Below are 18452 nucleotides of genomic sequence, written 5' to 3'. Positions count from 1 at the left end.
GAGTTTTCCATGACCAGGAATCCTCAAAGGGTGGATGGATGACCCTTGTGAGGGGTGTTAGAAAGGGTATCATTTTCAGGTGTGGATTGGACTTAGGTGAAGTCCCTTCTGAGTCTGACCTGTGATTTGTGTGACTCTGTGATGCTATAAAAGTCAATCCCTCATTTCCTAGATGAGGAAACTGAGGCACAGAGTGTTTAAGTGACTTCTTTAGGTCACACAACTAGTTACTGTCAAAACTAAGACTAGAACTTAGGTTTTTTGACTCCTAGCCAACACTCTTTCATAGAAGTTCCCCTGTGATCTATCTGGCACCATTCAGGGCATTAGCACCAGCTGGAAGAAGATCCATCTAAGTTCTCAGGAAGCAACTTGAATCTGGGCAACCTTTCAGTTCTGTTCTATTCCTTGTATATTGAGTCCTTCAACTTTGGCAATATGCCATGACTTTGAATTCCCTCATAGTTAACCAAGTTCACCATCTCAATATTTCAGTATTGGGGTTCAGTAGTCAACCTGGTGACAGATTCAGCCTGGCCCTTTGGGTCATATAATATGCTCTCATTGTACTATATAATACTCCATCAGTGCCCTGTTCTGGGTCAAGACCGCCCTTCCCTATTGCAGAGTTCCTTAATTGTTGGCCCAAGCCAGTACTCTTCCAGGTGGAACCTAACAGCAACTCCTGATCAGCTGACGCTTTGATACCAACCTAAAAATGAGAAAAACAGAGACAACTGGAATTGGGGAGATGTGAGGCAGAGAGCATTCTGGGAACAAGAAGCTATCTCAGAAATAGTCAAGAGGGTGAGAGGATGGAGAACAGTAGGTCATCTCCCTTGATGCTTGATGGAGCACTCATTGACTCCCGACAAGTTTCTGGAAGAAACAACTGGGTTTAACCAGCTTGGTAAGCATCCAGTGGGTTTCTCCTAATTGCTTCTGATCACTGGTCCCTTCCAGCACTGTCTAAGATCCAGTAAGCCTGTACCTTTGTGTGTCATATACGGATTATGTCTCTTTATTCTTGTAACCTCTGTGAAAAAGCAAATAGATGCTGGCATGTATGACTAAGCAGCAAAAGAAAAGTGGCAAATAAAAGCCTAAGGTTGTAACCTTTTCAGAGAGGCCTCTGAGGGTGAGGAACCAAAAAGTGGTAGGAAAAAGAGTTTTAGCCTCACCAAGGTCTGGAGCCAGGGATCGATATAGTAAACAATTGTTGACAAAGAAACCTAGTAGCTGGGCAGTTTTTACCTTGGGATAGAATTGGAGTTGATCAGATTTCTTCAGAAATTGAGGGGCCCAGCCTGAACAAATTCCTCACAAAATTTTTTGGCTCCCACAGGTCATGGGATCACAGCTCTGGAACTGAAAGGGGTAGTCAATGACATGTAGTTCAACCTCTTTCGTTGTACAAATGTAAGATAGGTAACACTAGCATACAGAAGGGCTGCTAGCACATGTTCACTCTTCATCTAATTAGACAGGAAGGACAGGAAGACAGCTTTGGAGGGGTTAATAATCTTACTTTATTCTAGTCTAGTCTTCCCAAAAGGAAGCTTGCTGATAATGGGAGTACCAACTCCTGCAGCATTCTCTAATCACCCTTTTCACAGGGGCTGGTGAGAAGCGGGGACAACTACCCCTATGTTTCGATAGGGTCAATCAAGACAGGTACAGCTTGTGTACTCCCCTAAATCACCTTAGTGGGGGCTGATCAAGGCACACACATCATTCCAGCCACTGCATTCAACCGTAAGGGTTCTCTATTCACTGCTTTATAGGGCAATAGACAAAGAAGGAATCTTGCCAGCAATAGCCTCCAATTTTACTTTACCTCATCCCTGTATCTCACTGCGCAACAGCAGTGGATATTTACAATTTAAGCACAAATGTTTTTATTATTTATCATTATATAATGCTGTGTGAGTGTAGTGGAGATGTTTTGAACTATAATCATGAGAATTCATATCTACTACCTGGGAACAAGTGATTGTTATGGCTATGGATCCTGGGAAACCAAACTCTAAGAAAGAATGACAAAAATCCACCTTGTGCACACTAACATCCACCTTACTTACAACAGATGAGGAACTTAGGCCTGTGAAAGTCATGGCTTTCCCAGCATCACCTAGGTAGTGAGCTCCAATCAGTCCATCTATGTGTCAGGCACTGTGCCAGACACAGGAGACAGAAGACAAAAATCAAGCTAGACCAGGGAGGATCTTCTTTGATGTACGACCAGGTCCCTAGGAAAGGATTGCGTGCATCTGGTAGATTTCTATTTTCAACACTCCTGCCTTGGTGTTAATTTCATTTTCTTCCTGATGGAGCCCAAGAGCTTCTCAGTGCCCCTCAAATTTCACAGCCCTGGGGTGAAATCTTAGTTACAGTTCTCTTCCCTGTTCCTCAGACTGAAGCTAGAGAAGAGGTATAATGAGGCTTCCTCCAGCCCTGGTCTAAGCACTGCCTTTATTCCTTTCTACCATCTGCCCCATTGCCTCTCCCGACTCAAACACTTTTTAGATAAAGTTAAAACTGAAAACTTTTTAATGTGACTCTAAACTCATTTGGAATATCCAAGAAATATTTGGATTCCATTGTTGTTAACAGAAGGAAATTGGGTTGCTCAGTTTCTTACTATTTCAAACTAAATCCAATAGCTGTTAAGCCAAGCTTAAATGGTGTTTGACAAGAGAACCAAGAATATAAAGGTACCAGGAGTCTCAGGGTGAAAGATTGCTAGAGGTTAAATTCTCTTACCCCTCATTGCGTCTTCTAAAACTCTAGAATCCTCTAGACAATCTCATATGAGCTTGGAGCATAGAGAAAAGGGCATGTTATTCCCAATTATCCAATTTCCCCCCCGCCAGACCTTTCCAGTTTCTAGTAATCTGGAGTTTAGCAAAACAATTCTCTTCTTGGGTTAGAGGAATTAAGTTTGGAAATGCCTGAAGAGGAAAGATGTTTTGTGAAATTTGTCTAGACAAGGAAAGCAATTATCAGCTGTGTCTATATGGCTGCACAATGTAATGAAAGCAGAAACTGACAAGTCCTTCAGTTGGATAGCTCCCAACAAACTGACTGTCAGCCATGATACCTTTCAAATATTCATATGAGGGACTGATGCTATTTCTCAACTCTTATCTGGATGGTTTGCTTTGTTTTGGAAGAACTTTCATACCATGGGCTTCTAAAAAGACTTGAGAATTTTAAGAAATGCTTTATGTCTTTTTTGTAGTTGTTCTGTCCCTGCATGTCATTTCATCAGTATAAAAAATTTCTGCTGTGGAAAGTCCCTTTATCAGTGCTGATCATCACCTGCTCTGCAGCTTATATGGCCTTAGAATGTTTCCTGGGACGCTAAGGAATGATGTGACTTGCCCAGGGTCACCCAGCCAGCGTGTGACAGAGGTATCTGGAACCTGGGTCTTTTTGTCCCTAAGGCTGGTCTTCTGGCCACCACATCCTGACACTTCTTGGTGTCCTAGGAAAAGACAACTCGATTTCCCATTCCTTGTTTTAAAGAGTATGGAAAGGGACAGGACTCTGATTTCTCTGGTGCCAAGAGCTCCCAATGAGGAGATTCTCTCTACCAAGAGTGCTCAGCATCTTTTCTGCAACTTCAAATTACAAAAGAAGTCAAATTATAGAAGCTACTTTAAATTAGAGTGTTGTCTAGATCACTGAGAGGTACAGTGACTTGGTGAGGATGACACAGCCTGGGTGTTTCCAAAGTGGACCTCTCTACCCACCGTGCTGTATGGCCTTGTTCCAAAGAGGACAAATGTGCTCATCTCAGCCAATTCATGGCTACCACTGGAAATTAACCTGAGTGCATCAGTGCCCTCATGCTTCATTTCAGTAGAGTATCTGAGGCAGATTCCATGATACTAAATTCTATCTTATGTCATAGGGAAGATCTAATGTATAAGAAACTCCTTGTGAGTCTTGATGAGGATCCCTATCAGTCACAGGGGACCATGATTTGATCCCCACTGGGGAGCTGTGACTATTTTGATGAGATAGCCCAAGGTAGCAGAAGAATACTGACCTAGGAGAGAGAAGGCCTTTATTCTATCCTGCTTCTTCCAGTGCTTGTGTGACCCTGAGTAAGCAATTCCAGATCTCTGGGCCTCAGTTCCCTCATTTATATAAAGGGTTGAGGGAAGAAAGATAAATGACCTAAATAATATCTAGTTCCTTTTAGTTCTAAAAAATTGTCTGATCCCTCACAACTGATTGAACTCAGAAAACCTGGGAGGAAGATGAAATCTCTCTCTTTGCCACCCCCCAATACAAATGAAGCTCTTTTGGTACCATCATCTGGTCATTTCATATTCTGAAGAGAAGAGGAGGGAGGAGGGGAGGGGAAAAGAGAGGAGAGGAGAGGAGAGGAGAGGAGAGGAGAGGAGAGGAGAGAGCCCCAAGATAACAGGAATTATGGAAAATCTCACCCAACCGCCAAGAAAGGGAAAATGCAGAATAATATCTACAAAACCCACTGGGAAAATATTCATGATACCATGCCCTTGGTATTGTCCAGGGGTGATAGATCACAAAGAGTGCTGGATTTAATGGTGGCTTTCTAGCTATATAAATTTGGACAAGGACATGACTTTGGGTCTCAATTTCCTGATTTATGAAACTGATGTGATCTCTAAGGTCCCTCCCATTTCTAACAGTCTGCAATTCAGAAATGGCCACCTGCTCCTCTGGAAGACTGATGGGTATGTGTGCTGATCCTAGAGGTAAAGATCCCATTTGTGAAATGGACCATCGTGGTTTTCCAACAAACTACCCCCCACACAAACTACCGTATACGTCTCAACAGGCTTCATATGAAGGTCTGAGGGCTAGATTCTAACAGACTGAGTCAGTGTTTATGTTTTCTGAATCAGACAGTGAAAAGGTCAGAAGCAAATCCCAGTGCTTAGCCCTCTTGGGGCCTAAATTTGCATTTCCCTTTCCTTCTTTTGGTCTTGAGGAAATGACATATCATAGATTGCCTAGAAAAGGGGAGCCAGAGCAGATTGTGAGAAGAGGAACGTGGGGAACCAGCATGTGTCAGTTTTGTCCCAAGAAAGACAAAACTATGAAAGTTTTTAATGGTGATTGCTGAAAAGACACGATCAAAGAACGCCATCTACAGATCAGACTATATACTGCAAAGGATGCAAACTGACAGAGCTTGTTTATACTGGGTAGGGGGCTATATTTCCTTGGTGTTATAGGTTATTTAGATTAAGGATCATGGGGGAAGCCTGGTTTTTTTCCTGCTGCAGCCCAGCTGTCAAGAGGTCATATGAACATATGAGACCAGATACATAAAGGTCTTTTCCAAGACATCCCCAGGAAAGCAAAATGAACAGACAAGGTAATTAATAAGGACTGGAGAAGGCTGGTGACAAAGCCTCTGGGCAGAGGCTGGAGGCACTGAAATCCTGGAAGCCCAGACCCGTGGAGCATCCAGCTTGTGCCAGATTCATGAAGCCATGTTGCAAGATGGACATAACCTATATTCTTGTGTGGCCAGGATCATCACAGTTTTAGAGCTGGAAGTCTATTATCTGACCCCCCCCCCCAACATTGTTTTTTAAATATGCCCACACTGAGGTCCAGAAAGAGATGGAAACTCTGAGGTGGAATCTAGTAGTAAACACTTTGTGTGAAAAGGACTTGAGGAAGGGACTAAGCATTTATATAGCACCTACTATGTGCCAGACTCAGTACTAAGCTCTTGAATAGCTAACATTTATCTAGTTCCTACAATGTGTTAGGCACTGTGCTAAGTACTTGATAAATATTATCTTATTTGAGCCTCACAACAACTCTGGGGGATAGGTGCTATTCTGATTTCCATTTTATAGTTGAGAAAACTGAGGTAAACAGAAGCTAAGTGACTTGCCCAGGGTTACCCAGCTACTCAGTACTGGACACCAAATCTGAACTCAGGTCTTGTTGACTCCAGACTCCACGCTGTACCCACTGTTTGTGAGGGGATGTTGACAAGATCAATGCGAATTAGCAGTGTGATGTGTCAGTCATCAGAGTTTTATGAAATACTTCCTGTGTGAAAGCACTATGCTACATACTAGGGATACAAGGAAAAGGGAGGGAACAGAGATTCTAATTCTAAATAACAAAGTACCTACACAATACATACTGAGTAGATGAAAGTGAATCTCACAGGGAAGGGACTGGGGTAGGTGAGTGGGGACAAGAAAGGAGAAGGCCTCTTCCAAGTTTCCCAGTATGCATTCTTATACTCTCCTCTCCTTCCTGCAATCTACATCTCCCACCTCTGTACCTTTGCACCGGCTGTCCCTCATGCCTGGAATGCTGTCCCTCTTCACTTCTGCCTCCTGAATTTCCTGACTGATTTCAAGACTCAACTCAAATCCCAACCTCTGTAGGAGGACTTTCTTGATCTCCTCCCCTTCCCTCTCTTGATAGTGCCTTCTCTCTGAGGTGATTTTACGTTTATACTTTGTGTTAGGTTTAGTTAGGCCATCTTGGTGTACATATATATGTGTATTGTTTTTCTTTTAATTTCTTTGATTACATTCTGGGATATCTAGGGTGGAGGATTGGTGAAAGACCAATATCTGTGTTTAATTAACTGTATGCCTGTTTTTTCCCTCACTAGAATGCAATTTCTTTGAAGGTTAACACTTTCTAAATTCTTGTTGAATTGAATTGAAATCCCACAGAGATCTCACTCATAGTATGGGTTATCATTAGAACTTCTGACTGACACTGTGTTTAATCCATGTTTGGACAGTGAACACAATTCTCTGACATTTTCAGCAAGTGCAAAGATGGAACCAGAACCAGGCAGTGGTTCTGGCTTTGAGTTCAGTATGCATCTCTACATAGGGAAAGCCAATGAGAGTGAGGGTGGAGTTGTCCTATCCCTTAAACCCCATGCATGTTCTCCCTGAAAGGGGAAAATCTAGGAGTTTTTGTGTATTATAAACTGCATTGTAAACAGTGTGATATGGCAACCCAAAAAGCTAATGCAATACTGGGCTGGATAGAGAGACTTAGTGTCCAGGTCTGAGGAGGTGATGGTCCTGCTGTGTTTTGCCATGGTTGGATCACAGATGGAATCTTATGTTCAATTTGGGTCACCACATTTTAGAAAGAAAAATCGGCAAGTTGGCACACATTGTGAAGAAAGTCACCAGGACGGTTAGAAGACTGGCAAGCAAGTGATATGAGGAAATGCTGAAGGAACTGGGCTCAGTTACCAGAAGAGATGCCTTGTGGGAGATGCCATACAAGTATTCGAAGGGCTGTCATGGCAAAGAGGTTTGAGACTTGTTCTCTTTGGCCCTGGGGGCAGAACAAAGAGCACTAGGTGGCAGCTGCAGAGAGAGTGATTTAAGCGTGCTATTTGCCAAAACTTCCTAAGGATTATAGTCCTCCCAAAGTGGAACAGGCTGCTTGGGGAGGAGCTGGACTCTCCTTCACTGGGGAGAGCCTAGATGACTGCTTGGCGGGTGTAAGGTAGAAAGGATTCTTGTCTGGGGATGGATTAAACCAGACCAGGGGTTCTTAACCTGGTATCTAGGGATCCCTCATGAGCCTGTGGATAGATTTCAGTATGTCTGCGAACTTGGAAAAAATTGGCATCTTTATTTTCACTAACTATTGGCTTCCTTCGTAATCCTCTATTGTCAAAGGTAAGGAATGTGCAACCTTGAGTCGGCAGGTTCCCCACCCTTGCTCTGTGTTTTATTTTATGCTTTTCCAAATATGATTCTGAGAAGGACTCTACACAGAAGCTTCATTGGACTGCCCATGGGGTGTTCACGACACCGCAAAGGTCCAGAAGCCTAGAATAGATGGGCTCCCACGTCCCTTATTGCTTCTTGCCACTATCACAGGCAACTTTCCTAACCCGCAACTGACATAGTTAACAGAAAGCTCATGAGATGAGAAGATGATTTTTCCATTTCATTGATTCCTTAAAACAGATTTGTGAACTACACCACAGGATTTGCAGAAAAAAATAGTCATTTCAGTTGAATTGATTGGTCATGGAGGTTATACAGTGGTTACGCAATGGAAATAACATTCAGCTGACCAGTTTACCTAAAGATATCTGTAGGGAGCCCAGTGTCCGGCACAGTGGTGCTACGAAAATTCTTTTTTGAATGAATGAATGACTGTTTACCTGGTCTGTTTGCCTGGATTATCTCAGTGAAAAAAGTCAACCTGGTAACTGTGCAAACATAAGTGTTTACCTATGTTGTCAATGTGGCTATAACCTTTCTTGGAGCTATTGAGATATATTTGATTTGGTGTCAAAGATTTGAACTTTTGTTGATTAACGAGATTATTGATCTGGTTACCTCGCAGTGATCTTTTAAGTTTTCCTTGTGGGCCAAGACAAGTATTAGCAGTATCCTTTCGCCTCCAGTTCCTCTCCCTTGGACACAAGAAAAACAATTTTCTTCATCTAATTCCAATTGTTTTAGTCCCATCTGGACCTGGCTGCTTAAATACAACATCATTCAAGCTAGGAAAACAGAATCTGGAGGCAAACTGCATTACTCTTCTAAAACCCTACCTTTGGATGCTGTGAGCCCTGAAAGGCACATGTGCCCAGCAAGGAAGAGCACAGTACTCACTGATAATAGATGTGCAAGGAGGAGGGCAAGGTTCATCTACCAAATGCCTATGTGGTATGACCCTATAGGTGCTGAAAATGATTCCCCTGCCTAAAGTATATCTTTCCATGACTTGCTCACACTTCTTATTCTAAGCTACAGCATTGGAAGCAACATATATATGTATATATACACATACATATGTATATATATACACTCACATATATACATATGTACATATATGTACACACACACACACACACACACACACATATATATATATAGTAGAAACATCCTTGGAGCTGAAATTCTGAACCTTGCCTCTGCTACTTAGTAGCTATATGGCCTGCCTCAGTTTCTTCCTCTGTAAAAGGAGGGAGTTGGAGTAAATGATTTCTCAAGTCCTTTCTCCCTCTAAGTCCTATGATATTATGAATGTCCATATTAAATTCTAGATGCTGGTTGGGAACAAAAAGTAATTGCTTAATCTTTAAATAATTACTATGTGTCCAGCACTGTGCTAGGAGCTCTGGGGAATAGAAAAGAAAGCTCTGTCATAGCATCTGCTTTGAAAGAGCGCTCTGGGGAATCACATGAAGACTTTATCACCCTTTATTATTTACGTTACATTATTTTGGGCACTGGAAAGGAGAGCATGTAAAGGAGGGAGGAGACAAGGTTACATTTGCTGCCACATTCAAGAATCACTCATTCTACCAGAGAAAGCCAAGTTTATTTGAACTCCACATGCCAATTTCCAAATATCTTTTTGTGCTCAATGCATTGCAACATTACAAACCAGTAAGGATGATTCACTTTCTGTATTATTCTGTGGAGATTCTTAAGAGTTTTCTTCACAACCAACAGTAAAAAGCCCATCGAAAGCAACACATATTCACAATCTGAAAATGAAATCTAACTTCACAACCTGAAAAGCTGCTCAAAAGAGACTTTCTCAATGGTTTATCCTGAATAATTTTATAGCTAAATGAAAGTTAGATTTGAAAGCGAAAATAGTCACTACTCAACTACACTTTTATGTTTGATTAGACGTACATTCTAAACATTCCTTATTGGAAACTTACATGACTGAAATTAGCAAAAACAACAACAAAAAACAACTTCATATAAACTGACAGGTGAAAGGAAATTGTAGGAACAATCATGCACGTTGAACACTGGTGTAACCAAGTGATCACCAACCTTATGAAGCTTCTCTCCATCTTGTATTTCAATCTTTTTAATTTTAGCAAACACTCAGTTAACGGTTGATAATCACCGAATTCCCACACATGTTTGAGGAGCCCATTACCCACTCTTTTTTGATGGCAGGTGGCACTTTGAAGCTGAAGCCACAGTTTGTAGCCATGTGACAAATACCGGATTTTTTTCAATGTGTGAGTTGTGTTTATGAAAGGACCCTAGCCAGTTCTTGTTGCCAGATCGCATCCATAATGAAATCTAAGGAAAGCCCAATTTGTGAAGAAGTCCTAGCAGATGGTGGGTAAAAAACTATTTTCATGAAGAAGGTAACATACTGTGATTAGCACAACAGCAATACGGGTCAACAGTAATTTTCAGTATTTTTCCGAGGCAGCATTGAAGAGAATGACTTGCTGGAATTGAGACAGATTGGAAAGTTCTTACTTGAGAGCTTCAGATGTTCACTCTGATGTTCAATCATAATATTTTAGGTAATCAGAGAAACTTTTTTTTTGGCAAGGGACAATCCTATGGCATTTGCCAGTTCTGAAAGTTGTTTTTTTTTTTTAATTGAAAGCTGCTAATAATACTGTGGGGGTTTGGAAAACATGTTAAATAAAGCCTCCTTTGGGTATGACAGAAGGACACAGAAATGGGCAGGGTCTTAGAAAGCATCAAGTTATAGGATCATAGAGTCAGATCTGGAAGGGACTTTAGAGGTCATGGGGTCCAACCTCTTCTTTTTACAGCTAAGGAAACTGAGGCCCAGGCAGACTAAGTGGCTTGCCCAAGGTCATACAGGTAGTAAGCGGCAGATCCAGGATTTGAACCTAGGTCCTGTGACCCCTAAGGTCAATACTCCTTTCTCTATTTTGTTTCACATCATGACATGTCCTGCCTTGGCCATTACCAAGTTTCATTAAACATTGAGCATTTTCATTTAGAAGGCTGAAACATGGTTTATTGGATAGGGCCTTATATGAATCAAGTATGACAACATTTTTAGGTGGCTGTCATATGTAATTTCTATTTGGAAAATAAAGAAACTCTAAATTTAGTTTTGAGTCATATACCGAGTTCGATATGATTTGCCCATTTACTAGCTAGCTCCAAACAAGCACAGCTGCTACTTTAAATGTGTTTGGTTTCTTCCTCTTTTCCTCCTCCACTGGTTCATGGGCTGGGAGTTTGCCTTGCTTTGACATTTGCTGGTTCTCATTAGGGCAGTTTCACGACCACAATGCAAGCTCCAGCTCTTCCAATATTAACAGGAACTTCCTAAAGAGAAACAGATACGTGTGGATGTCATTAAATGAGATCCTGGGGAACGGGAGTCAGTCTCTTTCATGAAACACATTTAGGAATCCGAAATCTAGAGAATGTAAGATCTAGAAGGGACAACCAAGGGTATATAGTTGAATTGATGTACATGGCATAGGAGAAAGCTAAGACCCAGAGAAGGGAAGTAATTTGCCCCGAATCATCTACCTACTTTAGGGGAGAGCCCAAACTGGCCCTGTAGTATGGTGTTATTTCTGTTATCAGTTTAAAGCATGAATCTATGAGCCTCTGAGAGATGGCCTCTCCTACTATTCAAAGACATCAGAGACAAATGTTTAAAGATCCTCAGCAAAATAGTTCTTTATTTATACATTTTAATGTATAATGCTCAGATAGCTCACCCCTGAGTCTTGGCTACATCTCTCCTGCTGCTCTAATGGTCTTCTGCCCTTTCTGGCATCTGTGCACGGGGATGCCCCTCAGCATGAATTTCCTGATCACCAGAGTTCCATATGGTTATTGCTGGGCTAGCTACTGAAATAAGAAACTAAACTTCTCAAATTCCTCTTGAAGTGGATAAGACTTCATGCTAAGTATATTTCTCTAGAGGGCTCCTGGTAAAATAAATTGGCCTGCGGTGCGAATCTATACATCACTTAGTACAGGTTGCTACATTAGTATGAGGAACAGCTTTGTTCAGCATGGTTGGAATGGAGAGTGTGTAAAGAGGTATTGTTCAAGAAACAAGGAAGGTCAGGAAGACTGCATTCTGATTGTGCTAAATTTCAGACAAAGGAGTTTTATGGTGGACGTATTCTATTAGGGAGCCACTGAAGCTCTGTGGGCAGGGGAATGACAGGGACAGGCAGATACTGTAGGGAAAACTTATTTCACAACTTTATGGAAGACAGACTGGAGATGGGGACACTGCATGCAGAGACACCAGTTAGAAGGCCACTGTAATAGTCAAGAAAGGAGGGCAGATGGCCTGAATTAGAGTGGTGGCTACACGTGTGTGAGTGGAAAGGACATCAGTGATGACAGGGGCTGCAACTGATTGTATATGAGGGAGAGAGAGAAGGAAAAGTCAGAGATGATTAGGTAGTGAACCTGCTGACTGGAAGGATGGCGGAGCCCTTGACAGAAATAAGGCAGTTATAATGGGGAGGGTTTGAAGGGATATATGTTGAATTTGGAGTCACAGGACCTGTGTTCACATTCCAGCCCTGTCACTTACTACCTATGTGACCTTGGGGAAGTTTCTTAACCTCTTCAAACATCAATTTCTTCATCTGAAATATAAGAGGGTTGAACTACATGACTTTGAGGTTTCTTCTGTCTCACATGCCATCTCCTACAGGAATCTGGACTGGATTCTATCTCTAAATCTATGATATGAGGCAATCCTCATGGCAAATATATATCCAGGGCTTTCTTTTTTTACTTTTGAGTTGGCTATTTTCAGCTTGGCAGAATGTCGTTACATGGAATAGAGATTAAGTTTATTATTTATTTTACTTGATCCAAGTGGGCAGAACTAGGAACAGTGGGAGAAGTTATGGGGAGCAAGTTTTCACCCTAAACAATTAGGGTCATCCCCCAGAAGAATGGACTGCCATGGGAAGGCATGCAGAAACAAGAGGCTTATTTGTCAGGGATTTCATAGACAGGATTCATGCTTCACATGGATGGCCTCAGAGGGCTCTCTCACCGCTTTAAGAGTCTCTGACTCTAACATGCATCACAGATCCTAGCATCCCACCCCACTCTTTGCACCCTTGTCAGCAGGTAACAGAATTCCCAAGATCTTTTATTTAACTTAGGGAAAAGTGCTCAGTATATGATTGTTTCTGTGAGCTTACCTCTGTCCATTCATTGTTTTGTGCATCATAGGACTCGACTGTGTTCAAATATGAATGTCCATCATATCCTCCCACTGCATACAAGCGATCTCCAAGGGGACAGACCCCAACAGCATCACGAGGGATACTTAAAGGTGCTACTGTTGTCCATGTGTCTGTTTTTGGGTCATACCTAAGAAATTTTAGAAGAAAAAATTGTGAGGTGGCAATCTAGTACAAAGATAGTTCAAACAACCGTCCATACACATATAAAATATATACACGTATTTGCACACATGTATACACACATATATACAAACATACATACATATACACACACACACATATATATATTATTTAAATACACAGGTATATCTCAAAACAAGAATTGACAGTGTATTTCAGAATGTTCAATAACTCCACAGTAAAGTTAGGACTATTTAACAGGCTGCATGTCTTCATTCAGCCACTAGAGGACTCTCTAAACACATTATAAAGCTAGAAAACATTTGTAAGTTACCAAAAATGTCTTTGTTGGGACTCAGAGAGGAAGTCTTACAATTTCTAATCACATCCCAGGAAGAAAAACTTCCCATTGACCATGATTATGCTTTCTGAGCAATTTTGACTATGTTTTGTTTTGTGTTCTGATGAGGTGCCTATCCCTGCCTGTATAAGGGTTAAAATTGAGAGTAATGCGGAAGGAAATTGTGAATTCTTTGGCTTTGGGTATCAGGGCACCTTACATTTAATACAGCTTGCAGTGAGGGGAGGCATTAGCCACACTCTTAGTTTGTCATTCTCCACTATAAATTTGTCTCTTTTTTCCGGGGTCCTAGATTTTTTTTCCCATTTTTATTCTCAAGTTAACTCCTTTTCCCTGAACCTTTTCTATTAGTGGGACAGAAGAAAATTCAGTTATCCCCACTCATTGGAAAGCCCAATTGTCCCAAGGCTTGGAGCATTTTCCTACTTGGTACAGGACAATAAAATCAAAAAGGGAAAACCAATAAAATAATACACTCACCTTAACCCCTCTGATTTTATGTTTGTCTACTAAAATATTAAATGGTTAAGTTCATTTTATTAAAGAGAAACAATTTTACAATATTCCACTGTATTTTAAAATTCAAGCTTCTCGTTAAACAACTTATCTCTTCTATAACATTCTGCTTTGTTCCATCTGTTTCTATTTGAACATAATTAAAACATGCAATTTCTCTTTAATCTGACATTAGGACAGTGTATTCCTTTAATGTGCTTAACATGTTGTAGATCACATTTATCTTCATATATGTATTATTTCTCCCAAAATGTGTTAATTATCAGTTCCTTGAGGGAAGGGACTACACCTTCTTGATCTTTGTATTTTCCCCCAAATCTAGCACAATGCATTGCACAGAGTAGCGATTTAGTATATATTTGTGAGTGAATGAATGAATGAACTTGTCTGCACACTTAGGATCTTTTAGATTGCATGGATTCAACTCTACATTAAAAGAAAACGGAAATATTTAATCACTTAACTTTTAGTACCATTTACTATGTTATATATTATGTGGTGACATTCTTAAATTGTCTGGCTGCATTCTTGATCCACACAGAATCCTCGGTTTAACAAAACTGCTATGATCAATTGCTGTAAAACTCATCTGTCTATGAGTTCAGGCTCACGTGTGAATAAGAAATTATTTTAGATCATTTGTTTTTCTTAGCAGATTTGCTCTAAAAGACTCAGAACTTTAAATTTGTGTGATAACTAATAAAATCTGGCTAATGTTCACATTAGCCAGAGGGGCTGAGTCATGTCCAGTCTTCCAAAGGTTAAGTGAAAAACAAATTTCAACAACATTGTTACTAGTAAAGACCTTCAGGAAAAGTCATCAGACTCGTAATGCTTAATAACAGACTGACTGCAAACCTAAAGAAATCCTTTTCTCTTGTGTTTCTCTTTGCTCTTCGATATTAGCTGTGGTAACACGCTGAGAGCTAAGGATGCCCTCAGGGAAAGCATGGTGAGCCAGAACTCAAGAGAACCAAAATTCCCTTCTTATTTAGCCAATTACAGTGTGATTAGGGACATCCACATGACTTTCTGCACCTCCTTCTTCCTATTCATGTAAAAGGAATCCCCCTCATGATCCTCTCTCCTATCTCAGCACAAATCAGTTTTTGGTGCAGGTCTGAGGATCCTCTACATTTTACAAGCCAATAAAAGTCTCGGCAAGAGACTTTTTGTGACATTCTTTGCAAGGATGTTTGAACACGTTTGGGCTGTAGGTTTAACATTTTCTTTTTGTTGTTGTTATTAAACAGTAATCCCATAAAAGGGAAAAACGGTGAATTAGGAAATGGAATGCTGTCAGTCCACATGATCCAAGGAGATGATAGATGGAAAGCAGCCTGAAAACCTGCAAAGTGCTGTGTAACCGTTAGCTAGTATTAGCAGTATTATTCATGGTTATTGTTGTGAAGCAAAGTACAACTGGAACAAGAAAAAGGAGTTCTTATCCTCTTGCTATATGTGTTTACAAGGAAATTTAACTTCCTATGGACCTTTAGAGAACAAACTGCACCATAAAAAACCCCATGGCCATCAAACTAATGTCCTGGTCCTTCAACTCGTTATAGTCAAGTCACCTCTGAGAGAGGCATCATGGTCCAGGGAAAGTCTGGTAGATTGGGGAGCTGAAGCCTTAGGTTCTAATCCTGGCTTGACTGCTTCCTACCTGTGTGACCTGGAGTAAGTCACTTGCCCTCTCTAGACCTCCATTCTGTCACTGGAAAGGTGAGAAGGTTGGGGGAGGTAGCTTCCAAGGTTCCATCCAGCTGTCTGTGTCATCCTGAGATGATCTAGTGCCATGGGAGGCATGGCTTGAAACACGATGTGTAGGCCAGAGCAGGGGATTGGGGTGGACATCTGATTGAGGGGTTGTACTCTCCCTGAAACTCATGTCCTAGGTGAGTGAGGAAACTGAGGCTCATAGTCTGGAGATTTGGGAGCATGGGGACAAGCCTTGGGGTCCTACTGTCTCTCAGCAGATAACTGTTTAGAGTGAAATTCCCTGGTCTACACACAAAGGAAAATGTTCGGTTATCTGGATGGTTTACAGTGAAGTTTAGTCATAAAAGTAATGTGTTACCAATCTATTTGGTGCTTTGATGAGGTCAAGTCCACATCTCCTTTGAAAAGATGCAAAGCACTGATGGGGACCATTTTTCTGGCTATGATCCTCCATAGATCCATGTATTAGGGTCAAAGTCTTCTCAAAGGTCCTGAGCAGTAAACACTGCGCCATTTCATGGCAATCTTCTACACACTTTGCAATTGCAGCTTAGTGCCTTTGCCATGGAACAAATACTTTCCACAATGAGATGAATAAAATTTCAACATGGCACGACTTATATAATGATAATATTTATATAGTCTTTGCAATGCTCCAGGCACTGCGCTAAACACTCTACAATTATTATCACATGTGAACTTCACAGCACCCTGGGAGGTAGGGTCTCTTATTCTCCCCATTTTACATATGAGAAAACAGAAGCAAATAGGGTTTACGTGGCTTGCCCAGAGTCACACAGCTAGTCAGTGTCTGAGGCTGGATTTGAACTCAGGTCTTCCTGATACTAGGCCTGGCAACCTATTCACCACAGTGCCATCTAACCGTCCCATATATTTGAATATACAATAGGCCATATCAGCTCTCCCTAAAATATACTCCAGTGTTCCACTGGATCTACGATCTCATCAATATGGGTACTCTCTCCACCAAGTTAGATAGTGCCTTATCCCTGCCTGACTATCCTGTAAAACTTTCCCCCATGCCTTTGTCACGGCAGGTTTCCCCAACGTGCTAGGTGTCTTCCTCCAGCTCTTTTGACATCACAAAGCTCCAGGGAAGTGCCTGTGCCTCTCTGGCTATCCCTGGCTCTCACCATGTGCCCAGCCCATCTTCTTTATACTCCTACATTTCTTTTTAGGACATCCTTCACTCGAATTTCTCCTTTATTTGCGACTTGCTCACACTTCCTAAAACATAGGCTCTTAGATTCAGGCTGGAAGTGACCTCAGAGGTCATCTTGTATCTCTCATAAGACAGATGAGAAACATGAGGCCCAGAGAGGCTCGAGCATTTTCCAAGCTATCCAGGTCAGATGGAGCAGAACGGACACTGGAATCCACTTCCTTCTGACTCTGAGTGTGACATCCTTTCCATTACAACACCACACAGCCTCTAGTCCACATATGTGCTTTTATTTGCTATTAGACATTAGCTGACTAAGTAAAGATTATCACAATCTTCTATCTACATTAGGATTACACATTGGGATTTTTATGGTCTAAAATTAAATAGCTAGAAAACTCTCCTAAAATTCAAATCATTTTTATTTGTTTTAGAGATAAATCTACTTAGCCCATATTAGGGAAGTTAGGTGCCTGACCATTTTCTCAGGCTCATGCAGGTCACTCTGAATGTTTCATCTTTAAAGTAATTCTTAATTCTACAAAAAAAAGGAAAATTCTTGTAACTGATTATGTTTTGGTGCTTCTAGACACGTTGGACTTTCTCATTGTGGCTACTGTGCATACATTGACATGTACTTATAATGAGGTCTGTGCTCAACGTGCACAGAGATTCCCTGATTTCTTCCAGCTGACTCTGTGTCACTCAGCACTCAGGGTCCTTGGGGGAATGGACTTTTTAGGCCGTTCAAGGCTAAAGGCTTTGTTGCTTTGGTACCATGCCCTTTTTTCTGGAAACAGAATGAGAAAGGTTATTTTATTATATAGTCAATAATCTGTGATTAACTCCCACAGTCTCATAAGTACCATATAGAGGAGAGCCCAGGCAAAAATCCAGGCCCCTCTCACTTGTCATGTGACCTTAGATAAGTCTCATTTTACCTCCGTGGGCTTAATTTCTTTTAAATGAAGAGGTTGAACTAGATGCTCTATAGGAATATTTTCTAGCCCACACTACACTATAAATTCTCTACTGTGACTCTGCCCTACATGGGAGGTACTTCCTTGATGCCTCAGGGCCACAGACCAGGAGTCAGAAGTTAAGGGCAGAATACAGAGAGTTTCTAATGGTTTTGGTTTTTGAGAAGGGCCTATGGTAATCACATGTGCTGGGCATTTGCCTTGGATCATGGACTGGCAAATGGGAAAAGGTGATCTATGAGGCCCCAATCACTCCTCCCACTCCATAAGTCTAAATTACTGTTCTCTTTGTTATGGACATGGTACACACATGAGGACCTGAAGGTGTTTATAATTTTGTTTGTTTGCTGGTAGAAACCTAAACAAGACACAGACAGCTTCTGCTAACCTCTGCTGATGGTCAGGATCATCTCCATCCAACACTCAGGTCTGCAGGACATTCTTAGAAATCTCTCTGACCTTTGAGAGTAGATTTTATTTTTGAAGCAGCCAAATGTCATTCTGAGCTAAGTTTGCTAAGTAACGTTAGCAAGTTCATCTCAGGAATGATGACTGTGGTGG

General features: G+C 41.2%; 1 protein-coding gene across 2 annotated transcripts in view; it reads right to left on the bottom strand.

Annotated features, from left to right (window-relative positions):
- Nucleotides 1–9332: 9332 nt before the first annotated feature.
- Nucleotides 9333–18452, bottom strand: part of KLHL4 (kelch like family member 4) — a 191107-nt gene continuing 181987 nt past the window's right edge. The window contains exons 10-11 of one of the 2 annotated variants that reach the window (XM_072626428.1): nucleotides 12965–13136; nucleotides 9333–11099 (exon numbers count right to left, since the gene is read on the bottom strand). In XM_072626428.1, the coding sequence (XP_072482529.1) occupies nucleotides 11040–11099; nucleotides 12965–13136 (232 nt within the window). In that variant the 3' untranslated portion in view covers nucleotides 9333–11039. The remainder of the gene's footprint in view (nucleotides 11100–12964; nucleotides 13137–18452) is intronic. The other variant, XM_072626429.1, reaches the window with a different exon arrangement.

The sequence above is a fragment of the Notamacropus eugenii genome, chromosome X, assembly GCF_028372415.1.
Source record: "Notamacropus eugenii isolate mMacEug1 chromosome X, mMacEug1.pri_v2, whole genome shotgun sequence".
Lineage (NCBI taxonomy): Eukaryota > Metazoa > Chordata > Mammalia > Diprotodontia > Macropodidae > Notamacropus > Notamacropus eugenii.
This window is presented reverse-complemented; position numbering and strand designations above follow the sequence as displayed.